The 22375-nt window shown below is 32.8% G+C and overlaps 3 protein-coding genes and 1 long non-coding RNA gene across 4 annotated transcripts; 3 read left to right on the top strand and 1 right to left on the bottom strand.

Annotated features, from left to right (window-relative positions):
- Positions 1 to 255: 255 nt before the first annotated feature.
- On the top strand, positions 256 to 2819 carry LOC105109619 (rac-like GTP-binding protein RAC2). Its single transcript, XM_011004368.1, has 7 exons — positions 256 to 662; positions 806 to 893; positions 1018 to 1127; positions 1257 to 1320; positions 1400 to 1464; positions 1557 to 1622; positions 2465 to 2819. Exons 1-7 carry the CDS (start codon positions 564 to 566, stop codon positions 2564 to 2566), a joined length of 594 nt encoding a protein of 197 aa, XP_011002670.1. The 5' UTR covers positions 256 to 563; the 3' UTR covers positions 2567 to 2819.
- Positions 2820 to 6499: 3680 nt separating this feature from the next.
- LOC105109617 (ras-related protein RABA1f-like) lies at positions 6500 to 8554 on the top strand. Its single transcript, XM_011004367.1, has 2 exons — positions 6500 to 6872; positions 7801 to 8554. Exons 1-2 carry the CDS (start codon positions 6652 to 6654, stop codon positions 8228 to 8230), a joined length of 651 nt encoding a protein of 216 aa, XP_011002669.1. The 5' UTR covers positions 6500 to 6651; the 3' UTR covers positions 8231 to 8554.
- On the bottom strand, positions 8474 to 9941 carry LOC105109618 (uncharacterized). Its single transcript, XR_839300.1, has 2 exons — positions 9842 to 9941; positions 8474 to 9756 (listed from the first exon to the last, which is right to left on the bottom strand). It is a non-coding gene; the product is annotated as an uncharacterized LOC105109618 (long non-coding RNA).
- Positions 9942 to 15636: 5695 nt separating this feature from the next.
- LOC105109616 (acyl-coenzyme A oxidase 3, peroxisomal-like) lies at positions 15637 to 20927 on the top strand. The gene is made up of 13 exons (XM_011004365.1): positions 15637 to 16180; positions 16803 to 16920; positions 17029 to 17136; positions 17238 to 17410; positions 17496 to 17595; positions 17680 to 17754; positions 18209 to 18339; positions 18982 to 19117; positions 19198 to 19317; positions 19532 to 19678; positions 19754 to 19858; positions 19961 to 20062; positions 20495 to 20927. Exons 1-13 carry the CDS (start codon positions 15702 to 15704, stop codon positions 20741 to 20743), a joined length of 2043 nt encoding a protein of 680 aa, XP_011002667.1. The 5' UTR covers positions 15637 to 15701; the 3' UTR covers positions 20744 to 20927.
- Positions 20928 to 22375: the final 1448 nt, after the last annotated feature.

Here is a 22375-nt window from a genome sequence, read left to right as displayed (position 1 = left end):
ATTGACTTGGATAGCATGGAGGTTTTCATGTCTCCATAAGTCAATGTGATCACTTGATTTTCCACTTGGGTTTTGGATCTTAATTACTCTAGTTCTTACATTCATGATACTAATTTGTCTAACTAAGCAACATGTATTTTTTTTTTATATATATATATATATTTTCATAGTATTCATGATTCAATGTAACTCCCTTGTCCAGCACTTAACCAACTAACACGAGTACCAAACACTTCTGTTGTATAGTATCTTCGGCCTCTGTGCTTCCCCTTGAAGAAACAGAAAGCCATTTGTGCCATCATGGTGAAGGCAAAGAAAGTCCAGCTAAAGTTGGGTACTGCTTAGTTGCTCAACGTTGTTATATGCCTACCTTACCGTCCCCTCTATCCCTATTCAAATTCTAAACACAGCGCAACCCACTTATTCTCTCAAGTCTCTACGGATATTTGTGAAAGGAAGGTGAAAGAGACATAGTCCTTGCAGGCTTTTACGATCTTTACCTTCCTGTATCAATGGAATAATTAGAGGGTGAAGAAAACAAGGAGATCAGGTAGTTCAAGAAAATGAGCACAGCTAGGTTCATCAAGTGTGTCACTGTTGGGGATGGAGCTGTTGGCAAGACATGCATGCTCATCTCTTACACCAGCAACACTTTCCCTACTGTATGGATTAGACACTGTTATAGTGTCTCAAGGCTCAAGCTTTATTTCTTTTTTCATGAAAGGAACTAGCACTTGTAATTACAAAGTTTTTCTTTCCATGTTTCCTGTTGTAATACCCTTTTTGGTGTTGTTAATCTTGATAGGATTATGTACCTACAGTGTTTGACAACTTCAGTGCTAATGTGGTGGTCCATGGCAGCACCGTGAATCTTGGATTATGGGATACTGCAGGTTAGTATTCTTGCTTTCTTAGGTTTCTGAAAGCGGATATTAATCCCTTTCAAACAGAGACTATTAAACTATTCTGAAGAACCCTAAGAACAGGTAGTACTAATTGTGTAATCTGTGCATTCAGGACAGGAGGATTATAACAGGTTGAGGCCTCTGAGTTACAGAGGTGCAGATGTGTTCTTGCTGGCCTTTTCTCTAATCAGCAAAGCTAGCTATGAGAACATTGCCAAGAAGGTATGATTTACTATTTTCAATTCTATTTCACACGTTTGGATGATTGATTTTGATTCATCTGAGACTTTTTTATAATCATCAAAGCTTGTCTGATTTTGCTTTCTTTTTGTATCAATATTTTGTCCTCAGTGGATTTCTGAACTAAGGCATTATGCCCCAGCTGTGCCGATTGTGCTTGTGGGAACCAAACTGGGTAAGATCAATTTTTGTACCTTCTATTTTTTTTTTCATTTCAGGTTGTACTAATATCAGTAGGATGCAACGGGCTGCAGATTTACGGAACGATAGGCAATATCTGATAGATCATCCTGGTGCCGCACCAATCACGACTGCTCAGGCAAGTAGCTGATTTTCTTTCGTTTACACCAATTTGAACAAAATGAGTTTTTCCATTTCATTTATGAACCCAGCAACTTTCACATTGAGCAGGGGGAGGAACTAAAGAAGATGATCGGTGCTGCTGTTTACTTAGAGTGCAGCTCCAAGACTCAGCAGGTTTGGTCAATTATTATTATTTTTTGGTAAAAGGAGAACTCTAATTTTTTTCTGTACAAAAAGTAGTATTTTTACAGAAAACTTCATTGTAGACTGAGTTCCAAATGCTGTTAGAATCCTCCTGTTAACCCTTTTTCTGGATAAAGTACAAACAGCAGACATTTCTCCAGCTAACATAATATATGAATTATGAATAGAGCCAACTCTTACTACACAATAATTGGTGAAAAAGCAGAGGAGGAGTCTATTGTCCAAGAACTTAAGATTTTCCCAAATCACATGTCCTCTTTCCTCTCAGCCATCAATTTGGTCTTAAAATCCAGTTGGAAGTCATTTTCTTTACACTCACAGTCCCAACAGACTCAATGGGTAATAGTTAACGCCAATTGTTTGCTTTTCAGTCTAGGAGCAACACCCTTGCATAGATTCTTCTGCCAATATTTCCTAATTCTAGCAAGTAGCCTGTTGGAGTGCTTCTCATTGTTAAACCTGGTTGGGCTGGCTAGTCAACCTGATGACTCGCTAACTCAAAAATTTAAAATTAAACCAAATAGAAGTTGACATAATCTAGTTAACTCAATGGATTAACCTGAGACCCAATCGACCCGGTAATAACCTGTTTTGATTTGTTTATTTTTCTAAAATAACATGTTTTTTTTTCACTTTTAAAAAAGAAAGTGATTTTTTTATTTATTTATCTAAATCAACTCGTTCAACCATGACTTGGGTCCTCAGCAGAGAAGTCTTAATAACTTTGGTGGTTCGAATAATTGATAGCTTTAACTCCAGTCTTCACTTCGGTATTGTAGCTTAACTTAATGCTGTAAATGTCCTATCCCCAGAACGTGAAGGGTGTCTTTGATGCTGCAATCAAGGTTGTTTTGCAGCCTCCGAAGCCAAAGAAAAGGAGACAGAAGCGGAGGGCTCCTTGTGTGTTTCTCTAAATCAATATTCAGCTATCAGTTTCTTCAATGAGAAATCTTGATGACCCAGCCAAGTCAAGATCCTTTATGGCTTAGTAGAGTCACGATAGCATTTCTGTTTTCCAATCTCTATGGGCCTCTAATTTTGCTTTTTTGTGATGTAATCCGTTCATATGCTTCAGGAGGACTGTGGGGCAACTATGTGGTAAACTTGAATCTGTTATCATGTCATGATAGTAAAATTTGTGTATCAAAACCCTAATATTATGATCTCTGCCGTGATTATCACACTAAACAGATACTGTGCCCTAGTGAATGTGAAGTAATCCTAGCAAACTCAGCAAAGCATGAGGTTTTTTTTTTTAAAGGCACATAGAGCAGGCATAAAGCTAGAATATTAATTTAGAAGGCATTTTTTATTTATTGAAATAAGCTTCTTGGAGATCAAAATTATTAGATCTTGAGAATTAATTTTACCAATTTTATTTATTTATTTTTGGTTATTTATCTCAGTAGCTCCCTAAAAATCTATATGAAGTTTACAACATGAAAAACTTTTTTGTTTTTGTTTTGACAAGACAATTAAAGAAGAATACTTATAAATGCAATCCATTAATTAATAAATTAATGTGAAGAGGGAGAAAATTATAAAAAACAGTTTTGCTACAACATTTTGGAGATACAATCCACTAATTAATGGACCAAATGTTGTAGTAAAAAAATTTATTTCCTTCTCTTCATCTTATTTGTAAATTGCATTTTATTTGTCAAGCTAGTGGCATTAGCAATATATATATTGCAAATTTGGGAAACAAGTTATTGATTTCAATTGTTAATTAGATTCTAACTTTAATTATCTGAATATGGTTTTGTCCAATATACTTTAATATATATATATATATATATATATATATATATATATATATAATGTTGAGAATAAAAAAAAGGTCTAAGTATCCTAAGAATAAAAAAAGAAAAGAAAAAGGCAACAATGGTCTAAGTATCCTAAGTGAGTTCAAAAGAAATAGGAAAAACAAACAATTCGGGTTATAACTCTAATGGGTTTAACAAGTTGATTTTATTTTAATTACATCATAAAAAAGATAAATAATAATAATAAATAAAATTTTTATAAAAATTAAAGAACATGATAACTTAGAAAAAAAACCCATATAAAATGTATTCAAAAGAAATATTATCTCATGTACCTCTAACAATTGAGATTAGTTGCATTCATGTATATTCTTCAATCTAACTTGGTTTTTTTTCCACATTATCTACTAAGGATAGGATTTTGTAGTTTTCACATTATGGAGTGATGTCCAAAAGAGAATCCAAGAGGTTATCCCCTCCCCTTTCCTGCCCGCAAACCCTTTCTATCTCTTAAAATGTTAGTAGAAGAAACTTCATAATGTTACTAGTTTTCTCCAGTGAGTTTCTGTTAGGACCATATAAGATAATGTTATGTTGATTCCATACTGTTTTGCCTGGCAACAATTTAGGGCAAACTTTATATTTATGATTCAATGGGAGCCACTTGGAAATGATTGTCTACTTCCGTTATGTTTTTAGCTGACTGGAGGGAAAATTGGTGATCGGTTACAGATGAAGCTGAAAGTAGTCTTTCCAAAATGTGCTTCCTGGCGTGGCAGAGACATATGAGGTGCAGGGGAGGGGAGGGGAGGGGAGGGGAGGGCTTCAACTTGGTTTGTTCTTCTTGACACTACACGGTGTTGCGCTATTTGATTTCATGTTAAGCATAAAAAACTCACAGTACTAAGGTTTACAGTGACATTAGTTTATTTCCCTGCCTCTTAAATTTCTGATATGCTTCTGAACTTAAGATGTTTATGCTTTTCAGGTATCTTGATTGAGAATATGAGGCATGAATGACTTGAGCTGTCTGTCTCACCTCCTAGAGTCATGTGAGCTTGATTGTTGACTGGGTGGTGTCCCTTTTCTTATATTTTCTGGACAATTATTTTGTTGAATCAGGTATAAAACTGAGAATAAGGAGAAGCTTGAACCGATTGAAGAAACGACCATTGACGCAAGAATTCAAGATTACAGAACTGGCTTCTTTTCACAAGATTCGATTTTCACATATGATTTCGTTTCGTGTAAATGAAGAGCATGTGGGGTTAGTAATGGAAAGCTTTATCTCACAGACGATCTGAGGTTCTCGATGTGGTCCTGTTCGTGGGCATGTTGGCAGGACTAGATTGTCCTTCACAGGTCAGTGATGAGTAAAAAGGCCGAAGGAATCAAATCTATTTTTAACACAATTTTGATATATACCCTGCTATGAAGAGGACCAGAGCAGTAACCTGCTGTATTCATTCTCTTGTCTGCCTCACAATATTGTTAACGTTAGAAAAATACAAAAGAAAATATTCTGACAAACAAGACAGGGATCTAATATCAGTAGTGCACGTCGTCCTCACCTGCATCTGTTAAGTCATTTTGCTTTATTTCCTGTCATTATAGACTCTCTACATTGTTATGCTGCAAGAGACGCTGGATTTTGTAGCTTGTAATGACATTTATTGTTGGTCGCACAGCTAAATTTCTCTCGCTCCTGTCCTGTCTTGTCTAGCCCCATCACGCCATCCCCATCTATTCACCGAACCCACGAAGAGCAGGGGAAATGCAGTAGCCTTCAGCTAGATGTTTCCATGCTTTGTTCATCAGATCTTAGTTTCTTACCAAATTCAACTATACAAAGACCAATCTTTGACATCATTGCAGGGTTGCAAAAAAAAAAAAAGAGCGTGGATGGGGCTGATTATTTTTATTTGATTTAGTTTTTATAAAAAAAGTTATAAAATCAGTTTTTTTAAAAAATAAAATTAATTTAAACTAATTAGTTTTGATTAGATTATTTTAGAATAAAAACCGGTTCTAATTTGGTTCTTTGGTTCTGTTTCGGTTTAGTTTAATTATTTTATATTAAAAACTAAAATTATATTATTTTTTGAAGTTATTTTTATAATTTCTAAAGATTTGATTTTGATTTAACTTGATTTTTCTAATTTAATTTAATTTTTTGTTTGATTTTGTTTTTTCAACTTGATTTTTTTAATTTTTTTGTTTGATTTTAATTGATTTATTTTTTTTATTTGAGACTTGTAAAATTAAATCAATTGTTTTTTAAAATTCTAATCAAGTATTTTTCACACTTTGATTTTTTAATTATTTATTTTTTTAGTTTTTTCAATTTAATTAATTTTTTTTCACGCATAAAAAAAAGTTTATAAATAGCGGTGACAATGACAAACAATGTTGTCAACATCCATTCCACTTTGGTGTTAACATCAAATTCTCATCTGGAAGTGTAAACACAAATAAAAAATTGAAAGTTGAATTTAACATGATTAAATAATTCGGAGATAACGATTGGAATTCAATTTAATTATGAATATCTTCTATTAATGGAAAAGTATCAACCTTTCTATGTGCACATTTTTTTTTTAATGTTTTTGTGATTAAATAATTCATGTCCACATTGTGATTAATTCTGCCATTCCGCGTTACACCTTTTCAAATATCTAGAAAGCTATAAGCTAATATATATAATTTAGGGCAACTGTAAATTTGCTCAAGAACTTCAAAATAACTTTTAGAAAACCTAAATTAATTAATTTATAAATAAATAGAATGAATGAATGAATGCGAGAAAACAGAAACAGTGTTCAAGACATAATTTTGTTTATAAGATTGTTAAATTATTAATTTTAAAAATGTTTTAAAGCTTCTTTATTATTATTATTATTATTAGTAGTATTATCGGTAATTTCATTTTTTATTGTTTATGAGTATCATAATGATTTTGAAAGAATATTTTATTATTTAATTAATTATTTTAAAATTCACAAGTGAGTTTTTTAATACTATCATAAAAAATTTGTATCTAAAAAATCGAATGGTTAAAGTACAATTATCAAGCCTCCTCTCAAACAAAAATCAAAGAATGTTCACCACTTTAAAATTCAAAACCTCTACACAGATCCACATATAACCCCACAAGTCCACAGCACAGAAAGGCCAAACCTTTATCTCTCAACTTCATTTCCCATATAACAAAAACAAGAGAATTAGCAAAGCAAATGGGTGCTTACAGGGCAGATGATGACTATGATTATCTATTCAAGTTAGTGTTGATAGGTGATTCTGGTGTTGGAAAATCCAATCTTTTGTCAAGATTTACAAGAAATGAATTCAGTTTGGAATCCAAATCCACTATTGGAGTTGAATTCGCCACTCGTAGTATCCATGTTGATGATAAAGTTGTCAAAGCTCAGATTTGGGACACTGCTGGCCAAGAAAGGTCAAACCTTCTTGATCTCTGTATCTTTCTATTTTTCTAAGATGGGTTTCTTCTTGTTTTGTGACATTTGCATTTGGGTGTATCAGATCTATATGCCTTAAGTGATTGATGCTTCAAAGTTTTCCTTTTTCTTTATTTTTTTTATTTGGGTTTTTGATACTATAAGTGTTTTGCATATTGATGGTTGAAAGGGTTCTTAGTAGATTGCCATTATGGTAGTTGATGGACTTCTTCATCTTTTTTTGTTGACATGGATGGAAAACATACCACATGAAAATGGGTTTTTTGTGCAAATAATGGCCCCTAGGATCTAGTCTCTCATGCCGAAAATGTTAGGAACAGAAATGCCTAAATGTTTTATTTGGAGGTATAAAATTTGCTTGAGAACGGATCAAAGTTTTCACCTTTCTTTACAAAGTGGTTGATGTTTTGATAGCAAATGGCTGTTTTTGAGTTGCTGCTAAACTCTGATTTGGATTGTAAAAGACGGGAGAGCAAGAAATATGATAGTCCAGTGTTTCCATTTGATCTCTGTTTTTGATTTTCTATCCTCATTTTGCATCCATTCCAGGAAATAAAAACATCATTTTGAGAGAGATAGAGTATGACCCCATCTATTCCTCCTGTATGAATTGTTGTTGGCACATGTAGAAAGAAGGAGAGTAAAAGAAAAATTATTGCATTTTGCTTTGATTAATGTTTCACGTAATTGTGCAGAATGTAATAGCTTTGTGTCATCATAAGACCTTTTATCTCACTAGTGTCTGGAATATAACCACGTTTTCTATGGTTACCTATTCTTTTTCTTGCTTTTCTTATTGAACAAAAATACTTTCAAGCATGATATCTTTTGTTGAAACGGAATTATTTCGAATCCTTGTATCATATGGGTGCCTATTTTCATCATTGTTTCTATTCATTGATACAGATACCGTGCAATTACTAGTGCATATTATCGAGGAGCCGTTGGTGCCTTGCTTGTCTATGATGTCACTCGACATGTCACTTTTGAGAATGTGGAGAGATGGCTAAAGGAACTTCGTGATCACACTGATTCAAACATTGTGATTATGCTTGTGGGAAACAAAGCAGATTTGCGTCACTTGCGTGCAGTTACTACTGAGGATGCCACTGCATTTGCTGAGAGAGAAAATACTTTTTTCATGGAGACCTCTGCCCTAGAGTCCTTGAATGTTGAAAATGCTTTTACTGAAGTGCTCACTCAGATTCATCGTGTAGTCAGCCGGAAGGCTCTTGATGTTGGGGATGATCCTGCAGCCTTGCCCAAGGGACAGACTATTACTGTCGGCAAAGATGATGTATCAGCTGTGAAAAAGGTTGGATGCTGCTCCGCATAGATAGAATAGATGAAAGAAGTAATGGTGGTAATAGTTTCTCCTATTTCATAATTTGCCTTTTTGTTATTTGAAGACGCCTTTCAGACACGTGAATGTTAAGATGGATTATTGTAGTCCAATTGCTTGCCTAGAAACTACCAAACTTATTGAGGTTGAGAGAAAGCTTAACTGCTTAAGGTTATGGATCCAAGAGGCATATGCATTTGATTGCCATTCCTTTTTCCTTCTTTCTTTTGATTGTTCTTTTGTAAGTTTGTTCCTTGGAGTGTTGTAATTTTTAGACAGTTTCAACCCTCTAGTTTAGATTCAATTTTATTGCTTGAATTTGGGAAATATTAAGGTAATCGCTCAACTTGATTGATTGTTCAATTCTGTTTTTCTCAATTTATTGTTTTTCACCGTTGATGTCCACACCAACAAAGGTGTCATCAAGCTTGTCATTAACATCTAAGAAATTGATTTTATTTGTTGATGCTCAATGTGTGGGCAGAGAAGTTGCTCTTTTTGCCTTGCTGTGCAGCGGCTATGAAAGATTGATGTTCTTTGAGGACTTTGCTGGGTTGCTGCAAATACTTTCCTGAATATTAATGCTTGCATTTTGTCTAACAACCCATGATTTCTCAATGTCATAACTCATAAGTTAGCAAGCCAAAGCATGTCCTCTGTCGTGGCTTATTGGTCATTTGCAATCGCAGTTCTTCATACTTTGGACGTAGCTCTTCTCCTAGCATGATTTATGGTAGTGAACACCCCAGCTGTCATAAATTTATCAAATCATTAAGAAGAAGGATGCCAATTTATCTGGTTGATAACAGCAGTTTGAGTCGCATTTTATAATGTAAAGGCATCAAATTCCCAAACATAAGTGGAAGACCTTCCTAGTTTCAATATTTGGTTATGAGAAATGAAGAAGCTTGTTTGTTACATCAGCCAAAGACAGCCTAGTTTAGTCCCCCCTCCAAGTAATTGGAATGTTCACCTATGAAAGGTGGCTCGTAGGCTTTTTAAGTTGAAAGACTAGACGAGGTAATGCTAATTACGCTGCAACTTCATTTCAGCGAATACTGTTGTCATGAATACCAGTCCAATAATGGAAGAATTTTGAAAAGCACAGTAACCTATCTCCTCTTGTACACGGTCCTCGTGGATTGAATATAAAGCATGGCCTAATTGGAGGTGGTTTTCTCATTCTGCTTAGCATAATAATGTCCTAAGTATTTAGCTGACGGTTAATGATTTAAAGCATGGATGACGATACTGAATTGAAGCTTAAATAATATTTGACTGTACCTGGTGTTGCCATTTTAAATCATATTTGCAAGAACACTCTTCCTCTGCAGTTTCGAACTTATGTTTCTCATCGAGCAATTCAACAACAAATGCATCATAAAATTTAAGCTCATCATTCTCGAAAGCATACTGTCTTACCTTGAACAATCTTGCTGTTCTCATCTTGTAAATATTGCACACTACTCGGCTGAAATGCCACATCCCTCTACTGCTTCCATGGTCTTGAACTTGTCAACCTGAAATGTTTCCAAGTAAGCGTCTGAGAAATAAGTACAATTCATCGCGAGAGTTTCCCCATCACAAACGAAATTTACATCACACCATGCATCATCGCCTGGATGCCGACATTCCACGCCAACACCTTTGCATACCGCTAAAAAAAATTGATCTTCAATTACTATTTCAAGGAAGAAACAATAACGGTTCTTGTAATAACACAGAATGTGAAAAATTAATTAATGAAGAGACAAAAAGAAAATGTAGAGATGGAAAATTCTCTATAGATCACGGTATATATGCTTGTTGTGACAAGAACATTGTTGGGAGGTATATGGCTAAGGAAGATTTCTTACCTTATTGTTCTCCAAGGAAGAAACCAATTTAAAATTGTATGAGTTGGTTTGCCAAAACTGAATTCTTGAATTTCGGAGATTATCAAGGAAGATTTGATGTAGGAGGAGAATTGTTCAAAATAAATCATGGACAATAGAGAGTGAGAGAGTGAAAGGGTATAGAGCTGGCAATATTTAGGTTCCGTTCTCTGTAGTTAAGGAGGAGATCGTAATAACGCCTTTTTTTTAATAAGAAAGCAAGTGAAAGGAAAAAAACACAATCTTGCTGCAGGGATTATGAGTAAGGAGGGAAGGTCGTGCACGCAGTTGAATGAGATTGAGGGTGTTCTTGTTCTGTATTTTAGGGACATTTTTGCGGCTTCAGAGATTGATTCTGAACGCAGGTTTACTGATTCTGTTGATTCTGTGGTCACACCAGCTATGAGATGAGTTCTCATGTAAGTGGTTCACTGTAGCGGAGATCCAACGTGCTCTTCATCAGAAGCATCCTACTAAAGCTCCTAGTCAAGATGGAATGGCTGCTCTTTCTATCTAGAGGTATTGGCAATCACAGATGCGCAACACGCTGTTCATTTTTTAAATGATGAAAGAACTCAAGAGCGTGACTGATTATAGACTACTTCGGGGAAAATTATTTTGCTTAATCCGAGTGCTTTCATACCGAGTAGGCTGATCTCGGATAATATTTTAGTTGCTTTCAAGTTTCAAGACTACACATTTTATCAAGAATGCTACGACGGCTGGGCTGATCTCGGGAATAATTGAGGTAGTTGATCTTAAGCTAGACATGAGCAAGGCATAGGATCGTACAGAACGGGGATATTTGCGAGTACGAATGCAGAAGATGGGTTTTGAAAAGATGTACTTAAATTTTTCGTACTTCTTTTTCGTTAGGATAAGCACATCAACTGCCTCAATTATTCCCGCTCTTTTCATTTCTCAACCTACTTTCTCATCACAGCCATTCCATTCCTTTACTATCGAACTAACCCACAAAAATTACATCCTATGGAAAACACAGTTTGAGCCTTTGCTCAATTGTTACAATCTTAGAAGTTAAAAGAACCAAGAGAACCAGAGATTTGAGAGTTTTAAACTTCTTCTCTGTATATGTTTTAAGTGTGCAATGCTCAAGTTTAACCAATTCACGTAAGAGACGAAGTGTTTAAATTTGAACAAGATATGAATCCCAGGAATCATGGCAGTAGAAGAGTTCGCTGAGTAGAGAATTCAGGTGCTTCAATTTCTGGCATGTCAGTTTCATAGAAGGTACGTGTCTAGTCCCTCCCATGGAAATTCCTAACAAGAAAAAGTCTATGGTGGATATACCTAGTGGTTTCAGAAGGATCAAATGCTATCATTGCTTTTGTCATCAATCTTTGAGGAGGTTTGATGCAGTGAATAGCATAGAAAACATAAAAATTTTAAGAAGCAAAAAAGTTTTAGATATTAACTCTGAATTTACAATTTTACTCCACTCAAGTTTAAATTGTTAGGTGAAAACTTAAGACATAATTTATATTTCTCTAACAAAACACAAGAAACCTTCTGCCAATATGGTTCTGAAATCCAACTCTTCTGACTCCTCATCTCAGCAGTCTTCTAATGCTGGTAATTACTCTTTTATGAACTATTCTGCTGGCAGCCATTATTCTGGTGGTTCCAACTCTGTACATTACTTAGTAGGGCGTAACTATACCAATAGGAACAATCGTTTCGACAGAAAGTGCGTTCCATGCCAGTTTTGTGGCTGAAAAAAATCACACAGCAGCTACATGTAAGAGAAATTATGAATCCCAGCGTGCCAAGAGGCCTTACAACAGCACATCTTTCAATTCTGCACCACTGTTGCCTACTCCCTTCTGCTCACCATACCCATTTTGCTGGTTATGCTGATGCAAATATATCAGTATATCCTCCTCCTCAATGGCATCCTAACACAGCAGCAACTAATAACATCATGCTAGATATTGGAAGCGTGTGCTTGGCTGACGATTATAAAAGTTCTGAGATATTAAATATTGGTAATAGTACACTGGATCGCCTACTTTGTCTTCTCAAATAAGCAATTCAAACTCAAAACATTTTACATGTAACTGATATTGCAAAACAACTCATCTTTGTTAAAAAATTTGTTTGTTTATTTATGATTCGCAATCAAGGTTATATATTTGTAACATTTGAGTTTGTTTATTAAAATTATATTTATCATTAAAGACACTCATTATCTTTAGTATTTATTTATATTTGATTAAAAAACTTAAAGTAAAAATAAAGTCATTGGATAAAAATATTTTATAAAAATATTATAAAATTATTATAGTTATGAGATTTATATTTCATTAAAGTATTATTTTATATATATATATATATATATATATATATCATTTTCTTTATTTTTATGGAAAAAAAAGTAGTTATTTTTATAAATTGAGATATAAAACTAATATGTAAATATTTATTAGGTGATAAATGTATTAAACTGACTTGCATAAAGATTTTATATGGAGAAATAATTTATGTATTTGAAAAGTTTCATATGATAGTTGTGTGGGTGATTCTTAAACTTGAAACCACTAAATTATCTTACATAAAGAATGTTGTACTTTAATTTTGACTATACAATATTCTAAGAGTAATAAATAGAAAAATATTAGGTATAACATAAACTTTATGAAAGTATTTGAGTGATTAATAAATAATTCATCACCTTAGATAAATTAAAAAAATGTTTCACTTATTCTTAAATAATATTAATTGGAAACTTTTTATGCAATGTGGAATGAAATTAAAAAAAATATATTAAAAATTATTAAAAAAATAAATGACTATGATGTTAAGAATAAACATGATATGACAAATTAGATACACTCTGTAATATAATATCTAAATCAAAATATTTTTGATTAAATGATATAATTACATCAAAAAATTGTTCATTGAAATATTAAGTCAAACCACATATGATTTTTTTAATATTTAAGGATCATGATACTTTGCTAAACATTATACTTGATCTTCAATTATTAATTAATTAATTTTTTGAATTGATAATAAATTATATTATTTAATTTTTTGAATCATATTTTATTAGAATTGTGATTTATATTTGAGACAATTTATTAAAAACCTAATGAGTCATTTACATTAAGAACTATCTATTAGAAATTAAATTAAGATAATTAATCAACTATAACTTAACTGTAAATAAATTTTAGAAATTAAGAACATGAGTATAATTAATATAAAATATTACAATTCTAGAACTAAAAAAACTAATTAGTAGGGATTTGATTGAATAAATTTTTAAAATTTCTCAAATAATATGTGTGATATTTTTTATGGAGCAAAATAATATTTTACCTCTTATAGTGTTATTAAATTTTTTTTATAAATAGAATGTTATATATCATATTTATACAAAGAAGTAATAAATCATTTATTTATTTTATATTGTGGGTCAAATTAATTTTTTTTAATGTAAAATAATATTTAAGCATTGTTAATATATTTTTTAATAAAAAAAACTGCAAAGAGATTGACTTAATACGATATAATTGACTTCATATATCTAAAGATAAAGTGAATAATTATGTTTAATAGTACAGCATAAAATAAAACAAATTATAATGTATTTTAATAAAAATGTATAAAAAGAAGTGTGGACTTTATATATAAAGGAAGGCTTATCACGAAAACATAATATTGCGCTTTAGTTTTTAGAAGAGTTAGTGATAATTGTTATATTTTAAAGAATAGACACTCAAATAAAGTTTACATTCTTAAATAAATAATAAAAAAATATTACACATTAAAATTATACAGCATAGCAAATTAAATAACATGCTTACGTGTCAATTTAATGATTATATATATAGACATGTATTTAACAAAATCTTACATAAATATTTAATTAAAAAATCAAAAGTTTATATAGAAAAAAACAAAAGTTAATACAATTGAATTAAAATAATTTCCACAATTTTCAGTAATTATTACCGAAGAGATTTTCCTTTGAGATTATCGAGGAAGGGAAAACGAAATAGTTCAAATTACACTTTAATTTATTATATTATCAATCAACTTTCAAATCCTTAATTTATCAATATATTTCTCAAATCTCAATCTTGAACGACCCGATAATTATGATAGTGTGAAATTATAAACACCGAATTAAAACCCATGAATTAATTGAATATAAAGACATGAGGCAGTACTCCTGCATGTTGTTGGTGGAAAATTAATTTTGAGACTGTTTCCATTAAATTTAGTGTACTTGATTTAATTATTTCAATTTAATTCTATACTTTAAAACCCAACCAAACAATTTAATTGAGTAAACAGTTTAATTAATTTTTTTATTTTTAGAATTTATTTGAAATTGTAATTGCAGTAACAATTTAAAATATTTTTTATTTAAAAATATATTAAAATAATATTTTTTATTTTTTAAAAAATATTTTTTATATCAACGTAATAGAATAATTTAAAAACATAAAAATAAATTATTTTTAATAAAAAAATTAAACTTTTTAAAAATATAATTTAGACTGTGTTCATGAACAGAGGTATTAAATGTTGAACGCGCGGTTCCAATGATCAATAAAACATCTCCAACGACCGACCACTGTTTCCACAGCTAACTAGCGCGCCAAGAATTAATAGTGTCTTAAAGACCTTACTTTTTGTGTAAAATACACTTTGATCCCTTTATATTTAATAATATCTCACTTTGCTCTCAATTGCTTAAATGCTTCTGATCTCATACTTATAGTTCCCAGAAGTCTTCATGCTTCTGAACTTCTTTTTTTTTTTTTTTTGAGACACCAGGCCAAGTATGTGTTAAAGGATTTTTATTACCACCATTGCTTCCATGTATACATGTACATATTATATATTATGAATAGACAATGATATTAACATATATCTAACTTATATTTGTATTATAATTTTTTTATGACTTTATATTACTTAACTCGGCGTATTTATAAGAGTAGAAGGAAGAAAAAAAGATATGAATTTTCATTAAATTATGTCATTTTTTCTTAATGGAGACTTGATCTTGTTTGCAATGTTTTGATTAAAATTGCTTGAAATGTAGATTTAGTTTGATTGATGTACAAATTAGTTCAGAAAATTCCTAATCGTTTAATTTAAAAAAATAAAACTATACTTTTTATGTTACACGTATAATGAAAATTGCATTGATAAAAAATATATTTAATAATTTATGTATTAATAAATATTATCAGATGGAAAAATAATTCAAATTAATTATAATCATGTGATTCTCTGTCAATTCTCTTGGTATAATTTACAAAACGCCTTCCTCTTTTGCGCAAGTGTTCGAAAACTCAAGTTGATTTAAGAGTTTTTTTAAGAATAGAACCCGAAGTGAAACCTGCGAAAATCTACAGAAGGCAAACTATATTTTAACATTTTTTTAATTATTGTTTGTAATGAAAAGACCAAACAACTGAATTACAAACGGCTCTCTCACATCTATATATATATATATGACACCTTCATCATTGCTTCTATATACCCTCCTAATCTCTGCAAATAAATATTGTCCTAGAACGCAGAAAACTCGAAAGACCAGGCAAAAAATGGCACAAGAATCGTCAATCAACAGAGCTTCACGTAGAACCAGAATACTAAACAACCACCTAGTCCAATCTCCTTCAGACCCCACTTCATGTCTTCGACCAAACTCTTGTTTAAGCTACACTCCACCAGAAGTAACTGAAAGTCTTGATTTCGACACCAAAGAAATGAGAAAAATTCTTGATTTCCACAACTTAGAGGATAGGGACTGGTTGTTTGGTGTTATCAAACAAGGGAGCGTGTTTAATGGGAAAGAGAGAGGTGGGAGATTGTTTGTACTCCCTGATTATAATCAGACAATGGAGCAGCAAAGAGAAATGACTATGAAAAGAATTAAGTACTTGTTTGAAAGAGGTGTTTTTGATGGATGGTTGATGAAAAAAGGGGTGGAAGCTGAATTGAAGAAGTTGGCTTTTCTTGAAGTTATTCAGAATTTTGATCAGTCTCTTGCTGTCATGCTTGGTGTTCATTTCTTTTTATGGTACTATATTGATTTCTGTTTTGTTTTATATTGTTTTTGTGTGTGTTTTGGATAAGTGTATTCCTATTAGAAATATTTTAGAGTATTGTGGTGTGCTTTTTGGGTTTTGAAGTAATAGATTACTGTTAGTTTCTTATTGATAATGGTATATGCTGTCATTTGGTTGCTGAGGAAGTTTCAGGGGAAGAGTGAACTGTTTATTTTAGATTATAATTTTTTTTTGTTCTTGGACATTTTTTTTGGTTAATTTCTGGGAATTTAGAATGAAAATGTAGGCAGTATAACTATCATGAATCTTGAAATCAGGAACTGAGGTTCACATCATTGCTTTCAAATTACTTCTGGACAGTTGGCTTTTCACGTTGAAAAGAAAAATCCTGGGTTCCTAAATTGCATTTAATGCAGTTTGTTGTCTTTGCATTCCAACTGGTTGATGAAAATGGAGGAAAAACTTGCTGTTAGTTGTTGAGCTTTTTTATTGGATGCAATTCAGATGGAATATTGAAGAAAAAAGAAATTATAAACCTTGCTGTTAGTGTTCAATTTAGCAAGGCCTGGTTTAGGATTTAAGAGAGAGATTATTGTGCATTGAATTTAAGTTCTTTTTGTTAATTAATTTCAGGGGTGGTGCTATCCAGTTTATGGGCACAAAGCGCCACCATGACAAGTGGCTAAGAGACACAGAAACTTTTGGACTGAAAGGATGCTTTTCCATGACCGAGTTGGGGCATGGAAGTAATGTATGAGAAAGCTGTCAATCCATTTGATCTGTGTCATTACTAGGGTTTATGTAGTTACTTATGCTCTCTTGTGTTTATTTGTCATCTTTCCTCGGATGATGTTCTTAGGTTCGAGGAATTGAAACAGTCACAACTTATGATTTGAAGACAGGAGAGTTTGTAATCAATACTCCTTGTGAATCAGCTCAGAAGTATTGGATTGGGGGGGCTGCTAATGTAAGGGTTTCTGTGAACCAATTTGTGTGTTAAGTCCTTTCATTGTTTTATTGTCTACTACGCAATCTTGTCTATGCTGACACAGTTTTACCGATGTTCAGCATGCAACACACACTATAGTCTTTTCTCAGCTCAACATAGATGGGGTGAATCAAGGAGTCCACGCCTTCATAGCCCAGATCAGGGATGCAGATGGAAACATATGCCCAAACATCCGTATTGCTGAATGCGGTCACAAAATTGGTTTGAATGGTGTTGATAATGGTCGAATCTGGTACTAACAACACCTTTTCTTCTGTTTGTTGCTGATGACTGTTTTATAAGCAAATGCTGAACGTGATTAAGATTTTTTTTTCCAGGTTTGACAATCTGAGAATCCCCAGAGAGAACTTGTTGAATTCGGTCGCTGATGTTTCACCAGATGGCCAATATCTGAGTGCAATAAAAGACCCGGATCAAGTAATTATTTTATGTTTGTTCCATGTTCTTTAATTGGTGAGACAATAACACCAGTTAAGTTAATTCTCATGTGTTCTTTTCCAGAGGTTTGCAGCATTCTTGGCCCCTTTGACATCTGGTCGTGTAACTGTTGCTACGAGTGCAGTTTTCTCATCAAAGGTATTGAATTACGATGGTTTGTTTCTATCTACTTATTTACATTCAGAATTTTTTACTGAAGACTACAAAAATTTCTGCAAGGATATTGTTTACTGCTAATGCATGTTCCACTTTAAGGTTTAGGATTATGCACTAGCTCTCGTAGCCATATTGGATTTGTCTACAGAATTCGTGTTCAGACAATTACTTAAAAAAAAAGTGGCTGATGTACTAGTAGTAAACCTATTTACTCATATAAGGAATTGGTATAAGGTTGTAAATTATATCATACAGATGACCTGGGAGATGAGTTCCAAGTAATGCGGAAAATTACCTTATCATAAAGAGGAGTTTTCATCCTACTTATCAAAGCTCTGTACTCGTGGTGCATCATATCTGTGCATGGCCTCCAGAAATGGCTGTTCCTACAAAATTTGATTTTCCATTAATATGGATGTCATTTTTCTCTTTTCAGGTTGGCTTGGCAACTGCCATTAGGTACTCCTTGAGTAGGCGGGCATTCTCTGAAACACCTAATGGACCTGAAGTCCTTTTGCTTGATTACCCAAGTCATCAACGACGACTCTTGCCTCTTCTAGCTAAGTCGTAAGTATCCAAGTAGTCGCTACTCAGTCATGCTGCAGAATATAATCTATTCACTATTTTGGGATGTCAAATTGTGCTTCGTACATCCAATTTCGAAAGAGTAAGACCCGCTGTGATAATGGAGTTTCAATTTTTCTCAAGTTTGCTGTGTTCATCTGAGGGATTTACAATGTTCTCAAGCCCTTGTTTGACATTGTCTTGTGCCTTCTTAATGTGCAATAATCGTGCTGATTTATTAGAATTCTCTTTCGTAGAGCCGTTGTCATTTTTATTGCTGAATCTGGCTTTAGCATTCCAAGAATTCTATATAAAGGTTGTGCTGTTTTTATGTAAAAGGTCAATATGATGATTATGATTTTGCAGAATGTGGTCAGGACAAATGAGAAAATGTTATCTTTCATCAAAGCACCGTTTTTACCTCGATGTTTAATACTAGTTCTGTGAATGGTGTTGCTCCGGTTGTTACAAATCCTCCACCGCCCTTGGCAATGCTAGTTCTGTCTTCTGTGAACTGGCCATGCAACTTGGTTTTGGAATTTCTTCTGCCATGCAGCTGCTTATTGCTTGTAACTGAAATAAATAGAACTCTCGTTCTGACTTAGTTCCTTTCTCTTTCCCCTGGAATGAATCCTTGTCATGAAGGTATGCTATGACTTTCGGTGGAAATTACTTGAAAATGATATATGTGAATAGAAGCCCTGGATCAGCCAAAACCCTTCACGTTGTTTCAAGTGCATTCAAGGGTATCTTTACCTGGCACAACATGAGAACCCTCCAGGTGAGGAGCTAGATTCACATATGAAAGTTAGGTTTATGGTTAAACGCCTTGCTGAATTTCACTAGATTCATGTTCATTAGGAATGTCGTGATGCTTGTGGAGGACAAGGCTTGAAGACTGAAAATAAAATTGGTCACTTGAAAGGTGAATTTGATGTCCAGTCAACTTTTGAGGGGGACAATAATGTTCTCATGCAGCAGGTACAATGTATTGCCTTCATTTGAGTGAAATTTATTCGATGACTGCAAGGTTTTGAGTTTTGACAACGATTTTGAGCTTGTCTTTATGTTGACTTGATTCTTCTGTTCCTCATTTTAGAACATCCAAAAACTTGACGTGTTTAATTTAAATGGAATTACATTTACTCGCACTACTTTTAAGATTTCTGTTTCAAGCAGTGAATTCTTGTTTCAGGTCAGCAAGGCACTCCTTTCAGAATATGCAGCAGCAAAGAAGAAAAATAAACCTTTCAAGGGTTTGGGATTAGAACACATGAATGGACCTGTCCCAGTAATTCCATCTAATCTCACAAGTAATAACCTCAGAAGCAGCCAATTCCAGGTAATATATTGTCAAGTTTGCAAGCACACCTTCTCAATATATTTCAAACGCAGCTTCACCAGTTGTGCGCATCAGATGAATGCTTTCTGCTTGAGGGAGCGAGATCTTCTGAACCGTTTTGCTGCAGAAGTGTCACTTTATCAATCAAAGGGTGAAAGTAAAGAGCATGCATTTATTCTGGTAGGGATGATTTTCTGGTAATAGAGTTGCTGGGTTCTTGTTCCACTTCTCTCATTCCGATTGTTGTTGTTGATGGGCTTTTGCTTTACTTATCCGTACCAGAGTTATCAACTTGCCGAAGACTTGGGCAGAGCTTTCTCAGACAGGGCTATTCTGCAGACCTTCATCGATGCTGAGGCAAATGTATCTGCTGGTTCCTTGAAGGTAAGCAATGTAGAAACTCTTGTATTTGTCTACGCATAAACCTGGTGATGTAGTTTGTAAGTCTTTTAAGCCATTTTGTGATGTCCTAACACAATTAGAAGACATAATCGCTAGAGGAGTCGGGCAAAAACGAACAGCAGCCTGAACAAGTTTCTCTCTTACAAGTTCCTGTAACATGCCTTGATAAAATCTATCTCTGATTCATAAGGAAAAATAAAAAGAACTGTAAGTCTTAGTATGAGTAGAAACTTGGAATAGATTTTATGCTTTCCTGATTGTATCAGAAATTCTACTGGTAATCTTCATTTCTTTCTCCAAGAAATTTTGACCTATAAGGGACATCCTTAAAATGCTTGGTATGCAATATATAAAACGTTAGAGAAGGGAGAACCTTATCTAGTTGCTTAATTTTTGGATTTGCTTCCTTTGCAGAATGTCTTGGGACTGTTGAGATCTATGTATGCCCTAATCTGTTTGGAAGAAGATGCTGCGTTTCTCCGGTATGGGTACTTATCGACAGACAATGCTGCTGCTGTGAGGAAAGAAGTAACAAAACTCTGCGGAGAATTGCGACCACATGCACTTGCATTGGTCAGTTCCCTCGGCATTCCTGATGCCTTTTTGGGCCCCATAGCATTTAACTGGATAGACGCGAATTCATGGTCTTCAGTTAAACACTAGTGCCTTGGATCATTTTCTATCTTGAGCAGAAGTTTCGTTGTTTCCTTCAGCTTATTTGCTTCAGGTCTTAATAAGAAACCGAGGGATACCTCCCAAATTGCTGTAATGGTGCTTATCTGCACCTAAAACTATCTATTAACCAAATCGATTATCACTGTTTCAGATTTATGAGAACTAAGTCACAATAACTATATGATGTCCTGCTTTAAATTCCCGAGAAGCTTCTATGCGAAGGTTGATGGTCTAATGAGTAGATTTTGGTGGGCGAAATCGGGAAAGAAGAGGAATATCCACTAGAGAAAGAGAAAGCTGGAATGCATTTATGAGTGTGTTCAGAAACGTCGTTGAAACAACGTATCATACGTGTATGATATTGCAAATTTTTGTTTTTTATCGATAAAAAAAATGACAAGAAATTCTGAAGTTATTGTCATTTAAAATCATCTGAAGATGGTAGAGAAAATTCACATATTTCTTTTAGATTTAACTATATGTAATTTAAAAATATATAGCTATATATTCATTTATTTAAAATTACTAACTTGATTAACCTAAATTATCAAAATAGAAGTTAGTCTATCGAAATACATATCATTTACATTGTTTTTATTAAGTCTAAATGACTCATTGTTTAGGTTTTTTAATTTGGGATTGGAAAATTTTGATTGAGTTCTCAATTTTTTTTATATTTATAATTGTCTCTAAACTTTTAATTTTACATGATTTTATCTCTATTGATCTCAATTGTCAACTTTTAAGTTGACCATCTTTTTTATTGGGGTCTTTAGTTTTGAATTTGTGCAATTTAACATTTAATTAACCAACAAATTTTCATTTTTTTCTAGCTAACCCTTGATTTTGTCAATTACAACCTCTATATTAACGCGCTTTGTTCAGTTTGATATTTAGTTTTGAATTTTTTCAATTAAATTTTTAAGTGCCCATCAAACTTCAATATTTATGCAATTAAGTTCATGATTTAATAAAATTAACTCTTAAAAATTACAATTCAATCCCCAGACTTTTATTTCTTTCAATTAAAGTTTAAATTGACTTCAAAAATTATTTTTTTCTTACAATTAAGGCCTCAATAAATACAATTACACCTTAAAAAAATATAATTGAGTTCTTAAACATTCAATTTTAAATTTCCTTCCTCAAATTAAATTTTCTTTACCAAAAGAACTATCATCAATCAAAAATACACTACCAAGTTTTTTTAATTTTGTATATTTAGATCCTCAACTATTCTTTAACAATTTCTGGGGTGTTCATATGTTCTTCTTACTTGTATATTTTTTTAATTTTTTTATAATTTCTCTTTTTTTTTGCAGGGTTCCAAAAAAGGATAACAACACTGCATTTCCTTGAAAATTAAATTTATTTTTATTAAAATTAATTTTTATATATTTTTGAATTATTTTGATGTATTAATATTAAAATAATTTTTAAAAAATATATTTATAAATTAAAAATACTTTGAAAAATAATCACTACTACACTCTAAAACACCTCCAAAATCTTGCATTATATTAAACCCTTCGATTCCAGTTTGTTACTTATCCTTTCCATTCAAAAGATCTTGCAATATATACACTCCATTTTACAGTGATCAACTTTAAAATTCAAAGT

The sequence above is a fragment of the Populus euphratica genome, unplaced genomic scaffold, assembly GCF_000495115.2.
Source record: "Populus euphratica unplaced genomic scaffold, PopEup_1.0 scaffold223.1, whole genome shotgun sequence".
NCBI classification, from domain to species: domain Eukaryota; kingdom Viridiplantae; phylum Streptophyta; class Magnoliopsida; order Malpighiales; family Salicaceae; genus Populus; species Populus euphratica.
The sequence above is the reverse complement of the archived record's forward strand: the minus strand, read 5'-3'. Positions and strand labels throughout refer to the sequence as shown.

Excerpts from the sequence above, each read along its gene's own strand:
- LOC105109616 (XM_011004365.1), top strand. The coding sequence starts at position 15,702 with ATGGCACAAGAATCGTCAATCAACAGAGCTTCACGTAGAACCAGAATA. Across the intron at positions 17,411-17,495 it reads GTTGATAATGGTCGAATCTG|GTTTGACAATCTGAGAATCC; the intron begins GTACTAACAACA and ends TTTTTTTTCCAG. Across the intron at positions 19,859-19,960 it reads AAGAGCATGCATTTATTCTG|AGTTATCAACTTGCCGAAGA; the intron begins GTAGGGATGATT and ends TATCCGTACCAG.
- LOC105109619 (XM_011004368.1), top strand. The coding sequence starts at position 564 with ATGAGCACAGCTAGGTTCATCAAGTGTGTCACTGTTGGGGATGGAGCT. Across the intron at positions 663-805 it reads CCAGCAACACTTTCCCTACT|GATTATGTACCTACAGTGTT; the intron begins GTATGGATTAGA and ends TAATCTTGATAG. Across the intron at positions 1,465-1,556 it reads CACCAATCACGACTGCTCAG|GGGGAGGAACTAAAGAAGAT; the intron begins GCAAGTAGCTGA and ends CACATTGAGCAG.
- LOC105109617 (XM_011004367.1), top strand. The coding sequence starts at position 6,652 with ATGGGTGCTTACAGGGCAGATGATGACTATGATTATCTATTCAAGTTA. Across the intron at positions 6,873-7,800 it reads GACACTGCTGGCCAAGAAAG|ATACCGTGCAATTACTAGTG; the intron begins GTCAAACCTTCT and ends TCATTGATACAG.